We start from the raw sequence: 23,592 nt of genomic DNA, 5'->3' as shown, positions 1-23,592 counted from the left end.
CTAATACAGCATTCCTATTTAATGGGACGAGTTAATCATATTCTTTCGCATTTAGTATTAATTTTTTGAACTTTTTGAAAATTACAATGGAGTCTCTATGATTTTGAAATTATTATAATTTACTGCAACTTTAACAACGCAGTATAGCATCAAAGCGAAGGGTAAACTAATCATTTCATCCATTTAAGCAAAGGGGCAGTTGTCGAATTGAATGGTAGCACGCCGAGAGTGAACAGAGCAACGAGGTGGGCGAGAGCGTCGTCAACCACCATGTCCGTTTCCTGACAACCAACGGGTGGACCCTTCCATCTCCGCAAGGTGGAGGCGAAGTATGTCAACGATTTCCTCTTCACCGGCGACTTCGCTAGTGACACCGGTGCCCACCTCATCGACAAGGTGATCGACTCCTGCATGGACCGACGGCCTCACTTGAGGCAACGAGTTGGCCACCTACGAGTGAGACTTCGGTAACTATGGCGGCATTTGCCCCGGCTGCAAGGAGTCGTTCAAGACGACCGAGTTGGACGAGCCGTTGGGGACCGGCGGAGGACGAGCTGCTGGGGAAGTTCGATCAGTTCCGGTGGTTGTTGGAGTCGATGGGGACTTGCGGGTGGGGAAATGCGATTTGGGCCAAAGGAAATGATTAGATCAGCGATAGTGGACAGCAGAAGGGGGTGCTCAACAACCCATGGAGGCCTCTTATCCGCAAATCGAAGATCTCTGCGGCTATCCTCAGCCAACACGTGAACTTTGTTTATCTTCTTCGATTTGTGGCCACATTAAGGATATTATACATTTTAGTTTGCATTTTTTTTTGTCTCTTGTTTTCGTTCACTTTCTTTCTTTTCCATAAATCACGTATAAATCTAATCCCACAAAAATGTGTCTTAAATGTTCAAATGCCACAATTTTTTTTTTCCATAAATAAAGATTCTATAAAAAATTAATATTTTAAAAAATAAAAAAAAAATATATAATAATTTTGAAACCATGTATATTCTAATGTAACTTTTAAAAATTTAGATTATGTTTTCATGTTATATTTCGGTTCATTTCATACTATAATAATATGAAGTTCTTGTATCACCTCATACTTTCACTAATTTTTCTGTTAATTTATATCAAAATTGATGTATTATCATGTTAAATACTTAAACATATTATCAAAATATAATAATATTATTTATTTTCAGGCGTAACAACTTGACTCCAAACCACTTGATATTTTCATCATTCAAGTCAAATGTGATGTTAATATCATTTCTAAATTTTTAAGATGATTTTATTAATAATTTTATTTAAGTATAAATAAATATAAAGTGGATCAAAATAAAATTTCAATAAAGGAACTTTATTTAATAAAAAGTATTTATGAGGGGCTTTAATGAGAAAATGACCCAAAATCTTTTGGTAAGATGTATGAGAGTTATATATATATATATATATATATATATATATATATATATATATATATATATAATAATAATAATAATAATAATAATAATAATAATAATAATAATAAAAATAAAATTATATAATACCAAAGGATTTCGTAAAAAGAAAAATAGATGGTATTATTAAAACTAAAAATATAATAATTTGGTAGTTATAGTAACCCAATATAATATTTAAAAGAGAAAATTGTAATTAGCCCTGTTGATGTTTTAATAAATAAAGGGAAGCAGGATTTATTTCTGATCGTTGATTCATATGTGATATCACCCAAAAATCATTACTCTGGCCGGAATTTGTGGATATAGGTTTTGCGGATACCTATAAAACCTTTAAATTACTGTGCAAATGATAGGGTTGTAACATGAACAAGTAAATTAATTCCAGTTGAATAAGATTGGACCATAGCAAATTCTTTATTTATTTGGACGTCAAATCCTGAGTTGACTAATCCTTTTATTTACTAAGTTGACTCAGATCATCTGAATTGATCACATCATCATATTTCACTCATCTTTCCCCTTAATATATTCCATTCTTAAATCCTTTGATTAAAGAGAGAATTCAATTATAATTAGGCTTGTTTTAATTCGTGATTCGGAGTTTTACGACATATGTCACGAGAGAGGACATCGGACGGCATCAGCCCAAATCTTGCCTCTGATGCTCAACTACTCGCATCCGCGGCCGATATCTTTCCTTCTTTTCGACCCACTATTGCGCTCTCCTTACCCCTTTTCTTCTTCTTCTTCTTCTTCGTCTCTTTTTTTCCCCCCCTCGATTTCGAGGGTTTTTTTTTGAATTTTTTTCCGTCTTTATTTCCTCGTAAACCTTAATCCTATCACCCTCCATAGGATCAGTATCGGATCGGAGTGGTGCGTGGAAGCCCTAGCGCGAGAAACGATGCAGCAGCTGAGGCTCAAGCAGCAGCAGGCTTTGATGCAGCAAGCCCTCCTCGTCCAGCAGCAGCAGCAGCAGCAGTCCCTCTACCCCCACCCTGGCCTCTTGGCCGCACCTCAGGTCCCTCCCACGCCTCGCCCTCAAATTCCCTTTTCCGGATCGGTTGCAATGTTTTCTTAAAAATCTCATCCTTGGTCGTAGTGTGCAGTTTCTGTTACTCAATTTGATTTTTTTTCCCCATGTGTAGCTCGCAGAATATGTTTATTTTATGATGGATGTTAGGGTTCTTGGATCTCGAAATGAGGGTTTTTATGTGTTGGGGTTTTCTTCATGTTATTCTTTTTCTAGAATCAAGCAAGTTGTTTGTATAAAGATTATCGAATTTTCAATTTTCATTTGCAAGTTCATTTCAAGTCTTCGGCAATGCTGAGGGAAGAGCATTAGTAACCTTTTTAGTTAACCTTGCCATTTATATTCATACTTAGTTCTTTTGGCTTTTCATGTTCATATTTATCACTATTGAAGGCTAAAGGATTAGAGTTTGGTGCAAATCCCTGGGATGTGAAAGATGATTGTTACTATTGTGGAAACTTAAGTGAGAGATAGTATTTGGAGATGCTTGTTGTTCTATTGGTGGAATTTTCTGATTTATATAGTTATTTATTAGGCTTAGGATTACTTTAATTTTATGAGTTTCTTTTTTTATTTTGTCTGTGGGGCCTATTTTTTTTCTGTTTTCCTATTCATTTGCACTTTTATTTTGCAGATAGAGCCAATCTTAAGTGGGAATCTGCCTCCTGGATTTGATCCAAGCACATGTCGCAGTGTGTGAGTGTCATTAGGGCTTTTTTTTTCCTTTTGATCTTTTTGCTCATACAATTTATGCCTTTTATTCTTTTAGTGTAGTTACTTCCTCTCTTGATTGTGGATTAGTGGGGGGGATTCCATTCTTTCAGTTTTTCCATTGGTTAGCTTGTTCTCTGCAAGTTGTTGTTTTAGTTATATAGAATTTCATAATCATCTTGATTGGTACCCTCTTTTATATATGGCACATTCATAATAGTGATACTGTTTTTGTTTCTGGACCTGTTAGTTGGAGATATGATATCATACGCCAGTATTTTTTGTTTATCTATTGTAATAAATAACCTGGATTTTTGATGAGGGCCTGTCATGTCATTATATGCAAATATAGAATGTTAGAGCCCCTCCATCATTAAAATCAGTGATGCGTTTTGAAGATGTTTGAAAATGTGCTTTGAAATTTTTTTTATTTTGTTTGTCGTCATATGGTGATTAGTCATATGATCTGAATTTTTTTTCCCAGGTATGTAGGCAATGTGCATCTTCAGGTTACTGAAGCCCTTCTTCAAGAGGTTTTTCAAAGTACTGGTCCTGTTGAAGGGTGCAAGCTCATTAGGAAAGAGAAGGTCAGTTACCTCTCTATTCTTCAATATAACTCATTCTATTGTGGTGTTTTTTCCCCCGGATTTTTTTCTTTAGGATTCCAGTTTCAGTATTGACATCAGTGTGAAAAATAGGCTAATTTAGATATATTTAGCTAATTAATACGTTGATCTTAAATTGGTTTCAAAATTCTCTCGATGTTTGAATACTTGTGTAGTTCTTATTTTCTGCACTAATGAAATGGTGAAAAGCTGGTATCAGTGTTATATATGAAATTTCATGGATCCCATATTTTTTTAATTTGGCTTACAAATATTTGCAAAAATATCTTGTTCTATATTTTTTTCATTAAGTTGAGTGAATTAGAAATAAAAGATTTTAATAAGATGGAGAAATATGCTCTTTTGTGCTTACAACCTTTTCTAAATTGATGTTCATTTGTTTTGTGAACAGTGTGATGCTGGTTTGTTCTTAATGGTTGCCTTGGTTTATAATTTTCATTTTGATAATGTTATATGACAAAGCGATGCCTTTTTGTCTACCTGCAATATATATGGCAGCTTATGTTTTAGTAATATTGCATTAATGATTTTTTTTTTTATCATACCTGGATATTGGCATGTTAGGATTTTCATTGTTTGTTTTAAATGTTGATCCAACAGTAAATAGCTTGCTTTATAGCAGAATGAGATATGTCGCTTGCAGATTTTTCACGTCTTCGACATTTCATTCACTTTGATTGTATGAGAGTTGTTCTGTGTTTTTCTGTCTGCCATCCTAGTACTCTTGCAGGATAAAGCATTCACCATAGTTTAAGTGGTCATCGTATCAGTATTGGTCTCCAATTCGATCATTATGGTACCAACATTGTACCATGTGGATGCACGATATGATTGTCACCTTGACTTGTTTGGCCGGTAGTGACAAACCAATGAAAAGTTCTTTTTGGTTGTCTTTTAGGAGTGTATTCTAAATGAATGAATTACATAAATTACATAATTCAAGTCACTTACACCACTAATGTTGTCAGTAATGATAACAATGATACAAGTAATGTCACTTGCTGAGCGGACCTTGTCCGCTAGCTAATCCCATTCCCCATCTTGTTTTGTAAAACCTTGGCATGTATGTAGCTGGCTGTATGCTTGGTATTGCTCTTTATTGTTGTCTCGTTTTCAGTGAAATGGCATACTGGCGTGGTTAGTTATATTTATTGTTCCACATGTCATGTGCATCATATATATATACAGACTGATATTTAATCCATTGTATATTTCTTTAGTTTCTAACTATAATATGCTTGTTCTGATTTGACTTTGTAGTCATCATTTGGTTTTGTTGATTATTATGACCGCCGATCAGCTGCACTTGCAATTGTTGCACTTAATGGGAGGCATTTGTAAGTTGGACAATTCTATTTTGTATTTTGATGTCCATTTATTAGTACTTTGTCATGCTTATGCTGCATGCATTTGCAGGTTTGGCCAACCTATTAAGGTTAATTGGGCATATGCCAGTGGGCAAAGAGAAGACACATCAGGTCCAATTTTAGATAATTTCTTTCTCAAAATTTATGCTTCAGTTCGGATTGGCTTGTACCATATTGGAAATCACTGACATAAGGAAAATATCTTGTTTTTGGTATATGCAGGGCAATACAACATCTTTGTTGGTGATCTTAGCCCCGAGGTCACAGATGCCACCTTGTTTGCATGCTTTTCTGTATATCCGAGCTGCTCGTAAGTTTTCTTGACCTTTGTATTTGTTATATGTATAATATTATTGTCTCTGTGTTTTATTAATTTTAATTTTTTGGTGCCTTTTATGTTTAGGTAATGTAAGAACTTAGCAAACCAGCTCTTTTTTTCTAAATGTTTATGTGAAACTTGTGTCACCACATGCACCTGTGTTTTTCTTTTTCTATAGAGATGCAAGGGTTATGTGGGACCAAAAAACTGGGCGTTCAAGGGGATTTGGTTTTGTTTCTTTCCGAAATCAACAGGTCAGTTGATCAGTTGATAATCATCTTTTAAGGTCTCTAGTATGATTGAACCTTTTCTTTTACCATTCTTTTTGTAGGAGGCTCAAAGTGCCATCAATGACTTGTCTGGTAAGTTGCTCTTCAACAACTTTGTTGTTACGTTAGCATCAATCATCTTGCCTTTGGCTGGCTGCTTGACATTGGTCTTATTTTTTTGCTGGTTTCTGTAGATGTTAACAATTTGAATCTTGTTGGGAAAAAAAGACCTTGATCTTGTAGTGGTTGCTTATTGCATAGATTACATATACCAAGATTAATGGGGCAACACTTATTGATGTATTTACATTATAACATAAGATGATCACTGTAGTTTAACTCATGATACTGACGACCATGGGTTTGCAAATTTGACTTGAATGGTCTTCTGCTGACATGTTTCAGGCAAGTGGCTTGGCAGTAGGCAAATTCGTTGTAATTGGGCTATGAAGGGAGCTAATGCTAATGAAGACAAACAAAATTTAGAATCCAAGAATGCAGAGCTAACAAATGAATCTGCAGGTGGGTGACATGTTGAACTGGTGCAATAACTAGGCACACAATATATTGTTTTTGTGAGTTACACAGTTATGTTTGTAGACCTTCCCTTGATTTAATTTTTTTTTGGCAAAAGCTATTCAGATTTTTTTTTAAACCACTAAGTTAGATTGTCATACTATATTGAGGTGTTTGTCTACCTTGATTGTGTAATGGACTTTCTTCTTCATTCTAGATTTACAGTGCAAAGTTTGTTGTTTTATACATGTTTAGCTTTAGAATTTACATCAATTGAGAATTGTTTGTGTACCCTGTCTACAGGAATAATTATCTGTACACTTGGTATTTCCTTGCAGAACATTGAAATATATCCAGATGCACTTACGCCATCACTAAACTTATGCAAGGAAATACCAAGTGAATAAATTTAGTCCATGATGCTGATGTGGTTTCTATCCTATCACTAAACTTATGCAACATTAGTACGATGTGATAGATTATTGTGTAATTTGCCCCATTTTACAGTTAATGGTGCTGTGATTTGTTTGGTCCTTGTTGATTTTTTACGCATACATATAACTGGTGCACTAAGAATAACTGTGGTAAGGGAGGTGATAGCTGGGTTGTCTATAGTTTCCTAATTTTTTGAGAGGCTGTATTTGAGAAGATATTTTGTAAAGTCATAGGGGTGGACAAGCAATTGCCCCTAGGACCCATTACAAAAGTTCTGATTTTGTACCAAGGTTGATAATATAATATTCAGGCCAGTTTTTTTTTGATAATTTCATCATTGTCTTTTTTGCTCTTGGTTTATCTACTATGTTAGAATGATGTTTTTAATTAGCGCAACATAGGAGTTATTGTCAAATGGTTGTCATTAGAATATTTCCCAAGCATTTTAGTATCTTACCATTGAAAATGATTGAATTAGGTTGAGCATTTATGTGCTTTCAAATCAAGAGAAAAGATTGGGCTTTTGATTTTTTTAATATGTTAGAATGATGTTCTTAATTAGTGCAACATAGGAGTTATTGTCAAATGGTTGTCATTAGAATATTTCCCAAGCATTTTGGTATCTTACCATTGAAAATGATTGAATTAGGTTGACCATTTATGTGCTTTTTCAAATCAAGAGAAAAGACAGGCTTTTGATTTTTTCTAAATATGTTAGAATGATGTTCTTAATTAGTGCAACATAGGAGTTATTGTCAAATGGTTGTCATTAGAATATTTCCCAAGCATTTTAGTATCTTACCTTTGAAAATGATTGAATTAGGTTGAGCATTTATGTGTTTTTCAAATCAAGTGAAAAGATTGAGCATTTATGTTGGTTGTTTGGCTAGTTTGTGAACCTTATTTTTAAATAATTAGCAAAAAGTAGATCAAGAAAATATCAGAATAGAGTAAGTCAAAGCCTGTTGATGAACTTTAGTTCTAAGAGTCTAAAGTTGGGGATGCTTCATGGTAAAACCATTTGGGCCCAGTTGATTCCTAAGCCATCACATTCTGCAAATGTGAAGTCATATATAACCCTGATTTATCCAGTCAATTTTTTATTGTTTGATGGATAAAGATGATGTTCTGCTAAAAGTACCTGGTATGTTGTTTGTCATACTAATGTAATATTTACATAGTCATTTCAAATGTAGCAGCAAGATATTGTGTACCCATCTACTAGGAATTAATAATTGCATGGGTTGTAGCTTGTATTTAGATGGCACATCAAGATGCAATTGCCCGAGTCCGAGCATGTTTTACTTATGATCATTGCTTGACAGAATAGTTCAACATTAACTGTTATTTTTTATCTTTTTTTTGGAGTAGCATTTTGATTTACGGGCCATAATTATTTTTACCATGCAGAAGATGGCCAAGAGTACACAAATGATGATGGTCCAGAGAATAACCCACAATATACAACTGTCTATGTGGGTAACCTTGCTCATGAGGTAAGCATCTCTCCTCCCTCCATTCTCCTCTCCCCTCATGATGTTCTTCTATCAATTCAACTGTCACTCCCCAACCCAATGTATATTGATTTTTGTTTTTTCAAAATGTGAACTTTTTACTGGTATCAGTATCTCATTTATATGCAACATGTCACAAAGCTCATATTGATTCTTTGGTGGGTATCCTATTGCTGCTTCAGTCTGTTTTAGAGGATTTAGCTGCCATTCAGTGCTTGTCATAATTATTTGATCATGTCTGAATTGATTTTGCAAATTGCATTATCTGTTGTTGAGGTCATTTTTGTTCTGAGTTGTCGAAATGTAAAAAAAATGACAGGTTACTCAAGTTGATCTCCACCGCTATTTCCATGCCCTTGGTGCTGGAGTCATTGAGGACGTTCGTATACAACGTGATAAAGGGTTTGGTTTCGTGAGATACAGTAGCCATTCTGAAGCTGCTTTGGCTATTCAAATGGGAAATGGTCGAATATTTTGTGGAAAGCCAATTAAGGTATAGTTGGATTATTTGGTACATTTAAATTGAATTCTAGTGCCCATATATATATATATATATATATATATATATATATATATATATATTATTGGAGCTTAGATGTTTTTGAATCTATGGATATACATTGTCAGAGTTTTTGGTTCTGTTCAAAATTGTGCCTTTACAAGACTCATTTTTATGGCAAATTTTAATTCAATTTTTAAGCTGTGTTCATTTACTATTTGGATGTCCTCAATTGAAGCTTATGTTTGAGAAAACCAGTGTTGGTCTTATTCTGCAAGCCTGGGTATTTCCAATGCTGATTCCTTTGGGATATTAACTTAAACTTCATACAAGCATTGAGCTTGCCTGTGGTGAACAGTGTTAAATCTAAGTCCTCTGCTGACATGGGATGATGTACTTGACTGATTAATTTGCAGCCTTGGACTAGTTGATATTTGACAGTAGATACATGACTCAGCCGAGTTAGCTACTCATACCTTAAATGGCAAAATTCTGTTGTTGAATGTATCATCTGTTTGTGCTATATAATGAGTTTCAAATCTGATGATTCGGTAAGTCATATAATGAATGAACAAGGAAAAAAGAGAACCTACTTTCTCTAGTTTTGATTGGTTGATTCAAACACTGATATATATTTTTTCATGACACTGATTCATTAAATTGAAAAATCGCCTTTTCTTTTAGCCAGAAGATCACATTTTCTAGCATGGATGAAATATTTTTTATGTTTTGGCTGTTGCCACTGATTCAGGAACCAAATAATTCGCTTACTTGTATTTGCAATTGTTTTCTTAATGTTATTAGTTTTATTTTTTTATGTAATATACTCTACCTTTTACCTTAATGATCTTTTTTCTTATTGTGTCAGTATACAAAGTGTTGATTCTGTTATTTTTTGGTAACATTTAAGTTGTAAATTTTTTTTATGTTGTTCATAATATTTCGAGCTATGCTCATTATAGTGTAGGAGTTAGCATTGAATCATAAATCTTTTGGAAATTGTTTCAATGAATTAACTGTTGGAACTACAAAATGCTACTTAACATCCTTGTTTGAGTCGTTTTACCATCCTTCAAATAATGGAGCATGGACAATCACACATGCCACATCATAGTGTGATGCACACTGACACAGTATAAGAGTAGGAAAAGATTGTCATGAATATGACAATTAATACTTGTTATGAACTGTACATATGATGTTCATAGATTGTTTAGATTGTAAGAGAAGTACTACCACGATTCACATTAGTTGCAGTTAAATAGATATTGTCAATGTTAATCATCTCTTGAAGCCTTGTTTAAATGATTTGTCTTACCATATATTCCATTATTTACCATAGGTGTAGATGCTGTGAGTTTCTTGGTATGTTTTGGGCTGTTGCAAGTGTCTGTGTTTAGCATGAATATGGCATGAACACGACAACTATTTTGTAGTGTTCATGCGTCATAGTCTCCAAGAAGTTTGATTGTTGAATGATGCAGCCTTGATTGCTCCTGTGGTGTGCACACACCATCTGGCTTTTGTATCACTGTAGGAAATCATGTTCTGATGGGTCAATGAAATTATGTTATCCGACTGAATGTCTTTGTTTCTTCTCGTTACATTCATTATTTATATAGACTTCACTGCATATGTGTACGAATGCTGTGTTTGATCAGCTCATTGACTTGCTTTGGTTTCAGTGTTCCTGGGGCAACAAACCGACGGCACCAGGAACGGCCTCCACGCCACTGCCTCCACCTTTGGCTGCTCCATTCCCTGGATTCTCTGCAACCGACCTCGTTGGTTATGATCGTGTAATGGCATTGAGCAAGATGGGTGCCAACCAGGCACTGATTCATGCTCAGGGTCAGCATGCTCTGAAGCCAGCTGCAATGGGGATGGGTGCCGGAGCCAGCCAGGCTATCTACAATGGCGGGTTCCAAAACGTTGGTGCAGCACAGCAGCTCATGTATTACTAGTGATCGTATGCATCCACAGACCCATATGATCGACCGAGGATCTTGGAGATTTCTCTTTTATTGTTCTTATATCTTCTTTTATACTTAATGTTTTCGTGTGTATACTTGTATTACCGGCACTGCACAATTATGTAGACCTATGGAGTGTCTGTAGGATTTGATAAGACCACCTGAATAGCCTCCTATCCTTTATATACAGTTTTCATCACTTTGTTTTTAGATCTTGAGGGAATTCTCAGTGTGTTGCTTTTAGTGTTTGGTATTAACGTACAGTCCCAGTCTTTGGATAAACGATCTCGTTGCGTTGCTTTTGTGGTTTGATGTCCATGGACCTCATTCATGTAGCTTCTTCTGCTTATTCTACCTAGAAACATCCCAGCTTTCTTTGCAGATACGTCATGCCCAAACTAATGGTAGTATTAAATGTGTATGTTGGTGTGGTTGGTGGCATTAGTAATCTATGCTCCAAGGAAGAATTGAAGAAGGAACCAAAGAAGAAAAGAGTAAACCAAGATGTCTCGAGTCCAATTATTGGCAAAAACACACACAGGTGTTAAAACTTCGATTACAAGTAACAATTTCTGTCTCATCTTTTTCCTCGGGCAAATCAACTAACGATTCTTGCTCAATCTTGCGAACCTTCAAACGTATACGCCTATGGATGCACATACAAAGGTGCATACTTCGAACGCACGTCTCCGCCTACAAGCAACGGATCATCTCTCGTTGATGCCGGAATATTTGATGCCCTGATCTCAGCCTCAGCAACGAAGGGGAGTCATGACACCACGATAGCCGTAAAGAAGAGTTGGCCGCCGGAATAGGGCGAGCCAGATGGATTCGGGGCTTCAACGCCACGTTTCTCCTGGTACTCGTCGCTCACCATCTGCTGATATCGGCACTCCAAGCTGCAGAACGCCTTCTCTCTGCGGTGGAAGTTGCATTTCGATTAGAACACATAACAATCGATCACAAATCCATCAAAGCTACGGATTAATTTCTACTTCATCAGCTCAATAAAGCAAGCTAGAAGCTGAAATCGATATAGAATAAATGATTGGGAAAGGCATGGATTTGCAGCATACCTATACATGAAGATATCCATCCCGTGTAGCCTCTTCCCACACAGAAAGCAGTTGCTGAGGAAGTCAGCCACCTGGGACTCTTCGGTGGCGACCGGCGGTGGCGATGCACAACAACCCCCTTGAGCCCTCTCCCAATGCCTACCCCCGGGGCACACTTGAGGACGACTCGTCCTCGGCGAACCAATCGCGATCGGTAAAGTCGTCGCGTGGAGCTTCCTCGGGCTCTCGCCGCCGGCCTTCTCGAGCGCCACTGCGATGCCTAGTCCGACGCCACCAGAATCGCTATTCTTCCACCTCCTCGGATACAGGGAATTCCGCTCGGATGGGGTGGTCGGGCTCGGGATTGCGCCGGTGAGCCACATCCGGTCACCGAGACCGATCGCGTCCGGCAGCTTTCCGATGATTGGGCGTGGTTGATGCACCATCCCGGCCTGTGTCGTCTCAGATCTCCGTGGCCGGAGAGGTGGAGTAATTGGCCTTCGCTCCGTGTTTCCTGAGACGACTTCCAAGTCTCCCGTCGACGTCTACTTCAATCGCTGTCGCTTCTTTACGATTGGCTTCAGAAAACCACGGCCGAAGGAAAAGGTCTGCGAGTTCCCATGTAAGGCTTTCACATACAAGCGCCTACACCGCAATGAGCAATCGAAACCGTCCAATACATAGATGGACGGTCCAGATCACAAGAAAACAGCAGAGGCGGTGGCTTGTATACTGAAGCGTTGAAGCAGTAGAGGAATTGCACGGAAGACCGGGATGACCGCGAGATGGTGACAGATAGCAGGCCAAGTGACCCACACGTGTCGGGGGGTTAATATGACGTCGGTTTGAGGTGGTACCCGAAACTGAACGGTACCAAAGTGACTAGTCGAATGACCAAAATATCCTTCTATGCCATTGAACCGGTCTACGTGCGACTTTACACGCTCATCCAAGCTTCGCTCCTCTCACGTGACGCCGAGTGGAGCCCCGTGTTTCATCGGAAGGCCCACGCGGACTCGTCACTGGGTGAGGCCGTGACGTTGACACCCTTTCCCACGGTCAATCTTTGGTGTGGGCCAGAGATGATTGCCTTCGTTGGGCTCACTTTGATCGGATTCAGATACTTTGATTGATTTATATGTCTAAGATGATAATAGAGATTGACCAAATATTGCTAATCATATTATTATTATTATTATTATTATTATTATGCCTGTGGTGAATGCAGCAGTAATTGATGTTAACCTTTTGTTTTAACAGTGATAGCTCGTCGATACAGACATCAAGACACGAAGCTTGCGGTGAGAGAGTCACCGGAGATAACCGCTGTGACATTCCATGCCACGATGCATGGGACTAAGGATCTTTTCTAGCCCGGAATTTATCATCGATTCAACTTCCAACAATTACACGCTTGAATCGACAGGATCATATGATTTCAGACGTTCATAAACATACAAAATCGACTCTTTTGCTGTCGAAATCGTTGAAAATTGCATGGCTTTGGATTTTCGTCATCCGTGTTAGGGAAGACGACGCAATTCGGCAACTCTCTCCGTCCAAAGGCCGGCGAGCCTCCAAACCATGAGGCGAAGCCACGCCGACCCTTCGCCGTTTGATGCTGCGGCCTTGTACGTACATCTCCACCGTGCACGTGGAAGCTTAAACCCGCTTGGGTCGTTCTCCGGTGGGACATATTGTTTCTCCGTCCACAGGCATTAAAAGATCCCCAAGTACGGCTGTTGTAAGCGACTGTGGACTTTGTTCTACTGCGGCCGCGCTGACCCTGCCGCACTCCGATTTCCCTCTCCTATAAATACAGGCTTTCTTCATCCTGATGTTGTCAGCGCATGACGTGTGTACTGCGTCTGGGGATGGAGAAGCCGAGTTCCAGCAAGGGGGTGGCGCCAAAGTACAAGGGGGTTCGGAGGAGGAAGTGGGGGAAATGGGTGGCGGAGGCGAGGTACCCCAACAGCCGGGAGAGGCTGTGGCTCGGCTCGTTCGCGACGCCCGAGATGGCAGCGAGGGCCTACGACGCTGCCGTGTACTGCCTGCGCGGCCCCGGCGAGGCGCTCAACTTCCCGGACCAGCCGCCGAGCATACCGTCGGCGGACAAGCTGAGCAAGTACGAGATACGGGCCGCGGCGGTGCGACACGCGCACGAAGGCGCGAAGCGGCCGCAGGAGGGAGAAGCTCGACAGGGAGGTGGTGAGGAAGCGGTGGATCCAGGCGAGAGTAGTGATAAGTAGATGAGATTTCCCTAACCGTTGAGGAAATCTCTCTACTCTGTTGAGGGAAATCCTCTAACCCGTTGAGGAAACTTCTTCTTCTACAACTCATTTATCTCTTTATTTTAACATGGTATCAGAGCAGCTCCTCTTGGCGACAGCAGCATCGCCATGTGTTAGCCAAGCGGCCACAGTAGCACGCTGCCTCAAGCGGAGTCATTGAAGAAGCACCAAGACACGGATTTGAGCCAGTGCTAACCGGTCTTGCCTTTCTTCGCCGGCCTTGCTCCCTCTCCTATTTGCTGCACCTTCCTCTTCCTTCTTCTTCGCCGGAAGGACAACGTGGTCCTTCAGCCCCACGTTGAGCAGCACCAGAGAAGACATCAGCCGCCTCCTGCACTTCTCCGGCCAGTAGCAGTCGCAACTGCTGCATCTTCCTCTATCGCAGCAGCCGCCTCCTGCACTTCTCCGGCCAGTAGCTGTCGCAACCGCTGCATCTTCCTTCCTCTATCGCAGCAGCTTTCATTGCCGCTTTTCTCTATACACCTAATTGCTACAGATTTCTCTCACTGCAGTTTCCTTGAGTACTGCTGCAGATTTTTGCGGTCATTTTCCGGCGAACTGTAGCCTCTACAATCTGCTGCAGCAAGCAGCAATCCACAGCAGCGAACTGCAGTCTTGAGTACCGCTGCAGTTTTTGCAGCCATCTCCCGGCGAACTGCAGTCCCTACAATCTGCAGCAGCAAGCAGCAATCCACAGCAGCTGCCGGCAGCTTTTTGGCACTGTTGTAGATTGCTCAATCTGCTACAGCAAGCAATCTATAGCAGCAGCCCCCTCCCTCATTCTCCACCTTGTGTGACCTGAGTATCACACAAGGTTCGCTGCCTTCTTCTAAAAAAAAAAAAAAAAAAAAAAAAAAAAAAGAAGGAAAATGTCTTCGTTCACTTCTTCTGATGTTTCAGTTCCTGTAGGGACTCCCACTTCTTGTTCTTCTACAGGGCTTATCTCCATCAATGCCGCCACGCTAATCTCCTTTAAGTTATCAAAGGGTGGCAACTATGCGTCCTGGCGAGCTCAATTCTCTAATCTTTTATTTGGATATGATTTGTTAGGTTACGTTGATGGTTCTTTCAGTTGTCCTCCGGCCATGCTCAACATCCCCGGTGATCCTAATCCAGTACCCAATCCAGCTCACAAACTATGGCTACGTCAAGATCGTCTCATTCTCCAAGCCATTCAAGCTTCAGTTGCTGGATCCGTTGCTCCCTTGATATCTTCATGTGTGACAGCTGCCGATGCATGGTCTAAACTGCAAACCACCCTGGCAAATCATTCGCGTACTCGCAAGCTCAGTCTTCTATCCAAGCTTATGGAGACAAAACAAGAGGGAAGTACTATCTCTGATTATTTACAACTTATCAAGGTTATCATCGATGACTTGGCCTTGATAGGTCATTCCCTATGTGATGAAGAGGTTGTCATTCATACCCTCAATGGTCTCGACACCGACTACAAAGAATTGGCTGCTGCAATTCGGGCACGCGACTCGCCAATCTCTTTTGAAGATCTCTATGATAAGTTGACTGACTACGAGATGTCTTTGAAGCGTGCGGACAAACTGCCTGGATCAACTGTCACAGCTCAAGTCAGTCACAAGTCTAAACGGAAGAACGCTCGGTACTCACCGAACATCACCCAAGGTTTGGCTACTACGCCTCTTGATTCTGTGAGTTCCATGCAACACCCCTCCTATCCTCCTAGTCATCCCTTCTCGCAAAGTGGCGACTCCAGCCATCATCCGTCTTGGCGTCCTGCCCTACCGAGCCATCAGAGACGGGTCGTTTGCCAACTGTGTGACAAAGTCGGCCATTCCGCTAAAGTTTGCCGGTCTCGTCTCCGCCTCCCTACTCCGTCACACTGGCCACAGGCAAATCTCCTAACTACTCCGACACCTAGCCAGTCCAATTGGATTGTCGACTCTGGTGCCTCTCATCACATCACCGCTGATCTTCAGAATTTGTCTCTTCACAATCCCTATGGCGGCAATGAAGATATCATCATCGGTGATGGTAAAGGACTTCCCAGGGGGTCACCCATCCTAGTACTACTCTCGCCCAAGCAAGCTTAACTTCGGAGTTCCGATGGGATCCGGTGCTTTAGTGCTGGTATGATCGCACTAAAGCAAGTTGTTGGCTCTTTACAATACTTAGCTCTCACGCGTCCAGACATCTCATTTGCTGTGAACAAATTATCACAGTTTATGCAGCAACCATCTACTCTACACTGGTCTGCGGTTAAGAGACTTCTACGATATCTTAAAGGGACTCTAAATCATGGACTCTTTTTTCGTAAACACTCTCCACTTCGTCTTCATGCATTTGCCGATGCTGATTGGGCGGGCAACCTTGATGATAGAACATCCACATCGGGGTATATTATCTTCCTTGGTGCTCATCCAATCAGTTGGAGTTCTAAAAAGCAAAAGACAGTCGCCCGGTCTACAACTGAAGCTGAATACCGTGCCATTGCCGCTACCACTGCAGAACTCAATTGGATCACGAATCTTCTCCAGGAACTCAACATCGATTCCACTCCTACAATATATTGTGATAATATTGGAGCTACCTATCTATGCGCTAATCCGGTATTCCACTCCCGCATGAAACATATTGCTATTAACTTCCACTTTGTACGTGATCAAGTTGTCCGCCGTCAACTCCGTGTTTCTCATGTTCATACAGCTGATCAATTGGCCGACTCACTTACGAAGCCTATAGCTCGTAAGCTGTTTGCATTACATCAGTCCAAGATTGGCCTCCTTGATAGGAGCACCATCTTGCGGGGGCATGATAAGTAGATGAGATTTCCCTAACTGTTGAGGAAATCTCTCTACTCTGTTGAGGGAAATCCTCTAACCCGTTGAGGAAACTTCTTCTTCTACAACTCATTTATCTCTTTATTTTAACAAGTAGCTCGGGGTTGGGGATGTCGGGAGAGCCGGTGGAGGAGTCGTTGCCGGACTTGTTCGACTCCGGAATGGTTGGCGGAATGTGGCCGCTGGAGGACAATGATTTCTGGATTGGTGGCGACGGCCGTGGTGGCCATGATGATGATGATGACGACGACGATGATGGCGGCAACGAATGCGTTCCTCTTTGGAACTTCTAAGAGTCTTAATTTTCCTATACAAGTATGCGTGTCAGAGTCTCTGATTCAGATTCATTATGTATTTATCGAGATCCATCCTAGCACAGAAAAACAAGAAAGGAAGGGAAGAAATAACGACGACGTACAAGTTGTTCTCAATCATTCAAACAGTAGAAGACGAGTGAAGTTGTTTCATGTTTTTGTATTACAGTTTTCTACTTTGGTAATAGAAAACGGAAGTGTTTTTAGTGGACCGAACCAAACCGGGCCGTCAGTGCCGGCTCTTCTTTCCCGTTAAGCCAAGCCCTAGCCCTCTCTCTCACTATCGGTTTCCTCCAGTGAGGCGGACTCCTGCCCGGAAGAGCTCGTTGTCTGCTCGACGACCTTGGCCAGCCGCTCGAACTCGAGGCTAGCACAGAGGGCTGGATGTGCGACCGAGGCCAAGCGTAGCGGAAGACGTGGATTAGGCGGAGTGCGGCGCATTGCTATTGTTGGTCATCGGCGCCGCGGTAACCTCGCTTCCCACTATCCTCTCTCCTACTCTGTGCCGGCCGGCGGATTCCGTCGGATTGAAGAAGGCGTCACATCGACGTTAAAAATTCGGTTCGCTCGTGGCACACCGACCCCTTCTCCCATATCGATAGATGAATTTCTTTTGGACATTTTAACGAGCACCATACTGGTGAGTAGGTGACGTTGGATTCAGATGGTTTGCTACCAGATTATTTGAGGTCCAAATTTGATTTCTCTATATACTCTGAAGCTTCTTCGATCATACTTCTTGTGTTCATCGGGTGGTTATGTGGTCCAGCCACAGGTCCTCGTTACCAAGGCACGAAGGGGAATCCTGGTTGCATTGAAAAAGAAGAGAAACATATTCCTTTGAGTTATATTTGACAAAAATTAGTCAAATCAATGTCAGGCCGTGGTGCTTCTGATGTCCTGAGGCTTGCAGCGGTTGGTAGACGGCTCCTATTGCATGTTTTCGGTGATAGTGTATCATGTTCAACTGTGTCGACGGGAAGAGGTGCATTTTCTCCTGATTGGCTTCACTCAGCCTTGCAAAAGCGATCAATGGCAAAGAGTCGACGGGTCCAGGACAGAAGCAAGAAGAAGCGGGTGCATGATCTTGAAGTTGTCACGGAATGCTGGAAGGTTGCTTCGAAGGTGTTGGTCATAATGGAGGTTTTGAAGAAAGAGCCTGAACAAGTAATACCTCTGAAGCGGTTGGAGCAGTATCGGCAGCAGATCAGTCTGAGTAAGCCCCATAAAGTCGAGGACTTCATCCGCAAATCGCCCAAGCTGTTCGAGATCTACAGGGACAAGAAGGGAGTGCTATGGTGCGGACTTACAGAGCAAGCCGAGGAGCTCGTAGAAGAAGAGGCTAGGCTTCTGGAAGAGCATTCGGAGAAGGCAGTTGAGCATGTTACGAGGCTCCTGATGATGTCTGTGGATAAAAGGCTTCCTGTCGATAAGATAATACATTTTCGGAGAGACATGGGCCTTCCGTTTGATTTCAGGACGAAGTGGATTCATATGTTCCCTGAACACTTCAAAGTCAGGAGAATAGAAGATGATGAGTATTTGCAACTCACGGCATGGAACCCTTCTTGGGCGGTTACAGAGATAGAGAAGAAAGCTGTGGCAACAGGAATTATCTCAGAGCCACCAGGGGAGCCTGGAGTTCTTTGTCTGCCTTTTCCAATGAAGTTTCCACCAAACTATGGTAAGGTCTTTAGACATGGTGGACGAATTGAGCATTTTCAGAAGAGGTCATACCTGTCACCTTATGCTGAAGCAAGAGGACTAATGCCTGGATCACAGGAATTTGATAAAAGGGCAGTAGCCATTATGCATGAGATATTGAGTTTTACCATTGAAAAGAGGCTTGTCACCGATCACCTCACGCACTTTCGGAGGGAATTTGTAATGCCTCAAAAGCTAATGCGGCTTCTTCTGAAACACTTTGGCATTTTTTACGTTTCTGAAAGGGGTAAGCGGCTTAGTGTCTTTCTGACAGAAGCATATGATCGTTCGGAGTTGATAGACAAATGCCCTTTGGTGCTTTGGAAGGAAAAAATTCTCAGACTTACTGGTTATAGAGGGAGGAGGAAGAGAATAAACAATTATAGTGATTTCTCTGATTCTAAGGATGATTTGATCGAGGGGAATCATGACAATAGAAGTAGTTTGATGGAAGTTGAGGATGGAGAGATCTTTGGTACGATGGATGATTCTTCCATTATAGATGAATCCGAGATGGATGTCAGAGAGGTAAAGGAGGCATATGAAGATTGAGTACTTAAGGTTAGTTCTTCATGCTGAATGCATGATTTATTGGTGACGTCTTGTCTGAAATTTTAATTGATATGCTGGTTTTGTGATAATAAATGAATTATAATGTTTCAAATTATCCGAGATGTTGTGCTTGTCTTCTGTCTCACATATGTTGTGCATCTTGTAACAAACTAAAATCCTCAAGGCTATATTTGTTCCAAATTATACAAGTTTTTGCCAGGACATGATTGGTTCATATTATTAGAATTTGTCATGCTTTTTTTTTTTCTATCTCATAGTGATTGTGCATCCTGTAACAAACTAAAAATCCTCAAGCCGATCATTGTTTTAATTATGCTGCATGATTTTTGCCAAGATATGCATGATATTTTTTTATGCCTACTTAAGGTATGCACTTAATTGCTAACACTGATCGACTAAACAAATAATAGTTCTTACACAGGCCCTTTTCGCTTCAATGATGTGAGCTGGAAAATAGGGTGTGGAATCAGAATGATCAAGAAATGTGGTGTGTTTCCGCAACCTATTTTGGCAGTGGTGGTTCATTGTTGCTCGTTGAGCGGAGAACTAACTGAGCTTCGGAATGGACATGAATCGGAGTATGCGGATTATCTCTTCTTTGCACTCCATTGCACGGTCCGAGAGAGAGCAAGAATTCAAGAATCATTCGCACCAAGTAAGAAGATTCTGCTAAACTTTTATTTATTCTTTCTCAAAATGATTGCATTTCCTTTGTTGTCTAAATATTGTTGACGTGTCTTATTCCCATGATATCATTAAGAACATAAATGGTTTTGTTAGACAAGGCAAATAGGTAAAAGGTAAAAGAGAGGTGAGATCTTGTTCAGAATCAAGTTTCCCTACCGATCTATTGCATGGTTTTTTTTTTTTTTTTGATGCCAATATCTACTGCTTTCATAAGTTTCTGAGCCATTATTTTTTCACATTTTACTTTGTTTTCATTGTAATTAACTGTACTATATGTTTGTTTCCTCCATTTTACTGTGAGGGATGATTTGCCTACACATAATATAAAGTACAATCACGTACATGAAGGGCTAAAATGTTGGATAACTTGGTAGTTCGAAGGGTCGATTCCAACAGGCCCAGAAAACTAGTGGCTGGAAGTTAGTATAGCCATCCAACCTCTAAAACCTCAGACAGGTCACCTTAATTCGATCGTTGGGAAGTCTGGTGGTTCAGCTACACTCTCTTTCGGTTTTGGTTGGTGCAAACACCAACTGTTCCTCACCCACCTCCCCCTTTATATATAACCGTTCCGTTTGCGCTTCGTAATCACACAATCCACAAGCTAAGCTCTTTTTGCTTCTCTAGAGAAGAGAGATAGATGGCCGGCGAGCACGCGCTCCTGTCGGCAGAGATCGTGAACCGCGGAATCGAGTCCTCCGGGCCCGACGCCGGCTCACCCACCTTCTCGGTCCGTGTGCGGCGGAGGCTGCCGGACTTCCTTCAGTCGGTGAACCTGAATTACGTTAAGCTGGGCTACCGCAACCTTATCGGCCATGCCGTGTACTGGGCTACCGTACCTCTGCTCGCCGTGGTGGGAAGTCTGAGCAGAGAGGCGCTGTGGAGGAAGGCGTGGGAGGAGACGAGCTACGATCTCGCCACCCAGCTAGCTTTCCTTGTTGCGCTCGCGTTCACCGTCGCCGTCTACTTCATGTGGAAGCCGAGGCCCATCTACCTCCTCGATTTCGCCTGCTACCGCCCCTCCGACGATCTGAAGGTAGTGAACTGCACGCCCGCGTTCATGGTGGTCAATGTTGATATCCTAAGCTGCTATGCTTCTCTCTCTCTCTCTCTCTCTTTCTCTCTCTCTCTCTCAGGTGTCCAACGAGGAGTTCATAGAGCTGGCGAGGAAGTCCGGCAATTTCAACGAGGAGAGCCTAGCGTTTCAATCCCGGATCTTGAAGTCCTCCGGCATCGGCGATGAGACCTATGTCCCCAAGTCCATATTCTCTCCAGGCAACTGCGCCACCATGACAGAAGGCCGCGCCGAGGCCTCCACGGCCATGATCAGCGCCCTCGACGAGCTCTTCGACAAGTGCCGCGTCCGGCCGAAGGACGTCGGCATCCTCGTCGTCAACTGCAGCCTCTTTAACCCCACGCCGTCACTCTCGGCCATGATCTTGAACCACTACAAGATGAGGAGCAACATACTGAGCTACAACCTCGGCGGGATGGGGTGCAGTGCCGGCGTGATCGCGCTCGACTTGGCCCGCGACATGCTGCGGGCCAATCCCAGCAGCTACGCCGTCGTGGTGAGCACCGAGGCAGTGTCCTTCACCTGGTACACCGGCCGCAATCGGTCGATGCTCATACCGAACTGCTTCTTCCGCATGGGGTGCTCCGCGGTCCTGCTCTCCAACCGCAGGCGAGACTTCCGCCGGGCCAAGTACCGGCTCGAGCACATCGTGAGGACCCACAACGGCGCCGACGGCCGGAGCTTCAGGTGATTACACGACTGAGTTGGTGAATTAGTACTTGGTTGCAGAGATACCATAACTGAGTCGGTGACAGATCCTATGATTTCTTCCTCAAGGTGCGTGTATCAAGAGGAGGACGAGGAAAGAAAGAAGTGCCTCTGCATCAGCCGTGACCTCATAGAGGTGGGAGGCCATGCACTCAAGGCCCACATCACCACCTTCGCCCCCCGCGTCATCCCTTTCTCCGAGCAGCTCCTCTTCTTCGTCACCCTTTTCTATCGTCACCTCCTCCCCAAGAAGACCGGCGACTCCGCTGGCACCAAGCCTTACATCGCCGAGTACAAGCTCGCCTTCGAGCACTTGTGCGTCCACGCCGGGAGCAAGGCGGTGCTGGACGCGCTTCAGAAGAATCTGCGGCTCGAAGACCGCCACATGGAGGCCTCCCTTGCGACCCTCCACCGCTTCGGCAACACGTCGAGCAGCAGCATCTGGTATGAGCTTGCGTACCTGGAAGCCAAAGGCCGAGTGCGTGGTGGCGACCAGGTGTGGCAGATCGCGTTCGGTTCCGGGTTCAAGTGCAACAGCGCGGTGTGGAAGGCGACACGGCGAGTCCGGAGGCCGAACAGGAGCCCCTGGCTCGACTGCGTCGACCGGTATCCGGAAGGCGGCTAGGTTTCCAAAGCTAACGTATGGGATATGCATGCATGGTGGCTTCTGTTTGCTTTCACGGTGGTCGACACTTGCTCCAGGCTCTGTTGTTCGGTTTACCGTATGTACTTATGTTTGCTCCTTTTTATCTGCAGGTATGTCAATTCTTTTAGATATTAGAATTATATAAAAAATAATAATAATATTCAGATTAAGATGGGGATAGTATTGATTTTATTAGAACAAATGATGATTTTATTGAATTAGAAGTAATTTTTAGTTTCCTATGAAAAGAAGAATCTATGATGTCAGTTATCAAAGATATTTATAATCGTTTCAAGATACAAAAGTTATAAAACCCGATAAATTTTTTATACCAAAAAAGTTAAATAGTTGGTGTTAGTGTAAACAATCTTGAACCGTGGCCTCAGGGCCGACGCGACTCGGTTCGGGTCCGGACGACGGGGATCTCTTCGGGGCGTTCCTCGAGCTCGCGGGGTCGGTTTGGTGCGATGGTCCGATCGGGACGGGGTCGCCGTCTTCTCCAGACAGGAACTCCTCGTCCGCGCGTCCGACGGGGACCCTCGGCTTCGCACCTGCACAAAGGTCGGGTCAGGAAACTCGACCCGACCCCTCCGACGATCAAATTAGAGGATGTGGAGGGGTTTTCAGATGAAGAAGAGTTTTTAGTGTGTCTGTCCCTTCTTCTTCTCTCTGATGAACGAGAGGATATTTATAGGGATACTTACTGTTGTTTGATGTGCCCGCCTGTAGGAGGCAGGCTGATAGCGTCTGACATGGGCGTTGGCGTGGCATGAAGAACCGAGCCTGAGTAGGCGTTAATGCGCCTCGGTCGATGTTCCGGTTCGGTTGACCGAGTGCAATCGCGCCGATCGAGACGTGAGGCGTCGACTGACGTCAGCTGAGTTTTATCATAATTACTATCCTCATCAGTTGGGTATATGGTTATGTTGATCCAATGGATTTCGTATTTAAAGAATGGTTCGAGAGAGATGAGAATTTTATGATTGATCAAAGATAGGCTGAGAGCATGGATG

The 23,592-nt window shown here is 42.4% G+C and overlaps 5 protein-coding genes and 1 pseudogene across 8 annotated transcripts; 4 read left to right on the top strand and 2 right to left on the bottom strand.

Moving 5' to 3' along the window:
- The first annotated feature begins 2,151 nt into the window (after positions 1-2,151).
- On the top strand, positions 2,152-10,923 carry LOC103968506 (oligouridylate-binding protein 1). 2 transcript variants are annotated; one of them, XM_065172019.1, is made up of 12 exons: positions 2,152-2,472; positions 3,119-3,180; positions 3,680-3,782; positions 5,082-5,158; positions 5,238-5,299; positions 5,411-5,498; positions 5,686-5,761; positions 5,839-5,869; positions 6,182-6,298; positions 8,138-8,223; positions 8,561-8,734; positions 10,426-10,923. In XM_065172019.1, exons 1-12 carry the CDS (start codon positions 2,356-2,358, stop codon positions 10,702-10,704), a joined length of 1,272 nt encoding a protein of 423 aa, XP_065028091.1. In that variant the 5' UTR covers positions 2,152-2,355; the 3' UTR covers positions 10,705-10,923. The 2 variants fall into 2 exon arrangements, with proteins under 2 accessions (XP_065028091.1, XP_065028092.1); XM_065172020.1 differs by having other exon boundaries at positions 2,182-2,472; positions 8,141-8,223.
- A 285-nt stretch (positions 10,924-11,208) lies between these two features.
- On the bottom strand, positions 11,209-12,349 carry LOC103968505 (FCS-Like Zinc finger 13). Its single transcript, XM_009381748.3, has 2 exons — positions 11,790-12,349; positions 11,209-11,630 (listed from the first exon to the last, which is right to left on the bottom strand). Exons 1-2 carry the CDS (start codon positions 12,212-12,214, stop codon positions 11,483-11,485), a joined length of 573 nt encoding a protein of 190 aa, XP_009380023.2. The 5' UTR covers positions 12,215-12,349; the 3' UTR covers positions 11,209-11,482.
- Positions 12,350-13,642: 1,293 nt separating this feature from the next.
- On the top strand, positions 13,643-14,017 carry LOC135651446 (ethylene-responsive transcription factor ERF017-like). Its single transcript, XM_065171518.1, has one exon. The coding sequence runs from the start codon at positions 13,643-13,645 to the stop codon at positions 14,015-14,017; it is 375 nt and encodes a 124-aa protein (XP_065027590.1).
- Positions 14,018-16,060: 2,043 nt separating this feature from the next.
- LOC135651999 (5S ribosomal RNA) lies at positions 16,061-16,176 on the bottom strand (annotated as a pseudogene).
- A 1,255-nt stretch (positions 16,177-17,431) lies between these two features.
- Positions 17,432-20,020, top strand: LOC135651955 (protein WHAT'S THIS FACTOR 1, chloroplastic-like). Of its 2 annotated transcripts, XM_065172625.1 has the most exons (3): positions 17,432-17,826; positions 17,956-19,451; positions 19,885-20,020. In XM_065172625.1, exon 2 carries the CDS (start codon positions 18,060-18,062, stop codon positions 19,440-19,442), a length of 1,383 nt encoding a protein of 460 aa, XP_065028697.1. In that variant the 5' UTR covers positions 17,432-17,826; positions 17,956-18,059; the 3' UTR covers positions 19,443-19,451; positions 19,885-20,020. The 2 variants fall into 2 exon arrangements, with proteins under 2 accessions (XP_065028697.1, XP_065028696.1); XM_065172624.1 differs by having other exon boundaries at positions 17,432-19,451.
- Positions 19,982-22,766, top strand: LOC135651954 (3-ketoacyl-CoA synthase 10-like). 2 transcript variants are annotated; one of them, XM_065172623.1, is made up of 4 exons: positions 19,982-20,118; positions 20,783-21,186; positions 21,287-21,912; positions 22,003-22,766. In XM_065172623.1, exons 2-4 carry the CDS (start codon positions 20,791-20,793, stop codon positions 22,556-22,558), a joined length of 1,578 nt encoding a protein of 525 aa, XP_065028695.1. In that variant the 5' UTR covers positions 19,982-20,118; positions 20,783-20,790; the 3' UTR covers positions 22,559-22,766. The 2 variants fall into 2 exon arrangements, with proteins under 2 accessions (XP_065028695.1, XP_065028694.1); XM_065172622.1 differs by having other exon boundaries at positions 20,778-21,186.
- Positions 22,767-23,592: the final 826 nt, after the last annotated feature.

This window comes from Musa acuminata, chromosome BXJ3-10 (genome assembly GCF_036884655.1).
Source record: "Musa acuminata AAA Group cultivar baxijiao chromosome BXJ3-10, Cavendish_Baxijiao_AAA, whole genome shotgun sequence".
Taxonomy (NCBI): domain Eukaryota; kingdom Viridiplantae; phylum Streptophyta; class Magnoliopsida; order Zingiberales; family Musaceae; genus Musa; species Musa acuminata.
Note: the sequence above shows the minus strand (reverse complement) of the source record. Positions and strands in the feature narration are given on the sequence as shown.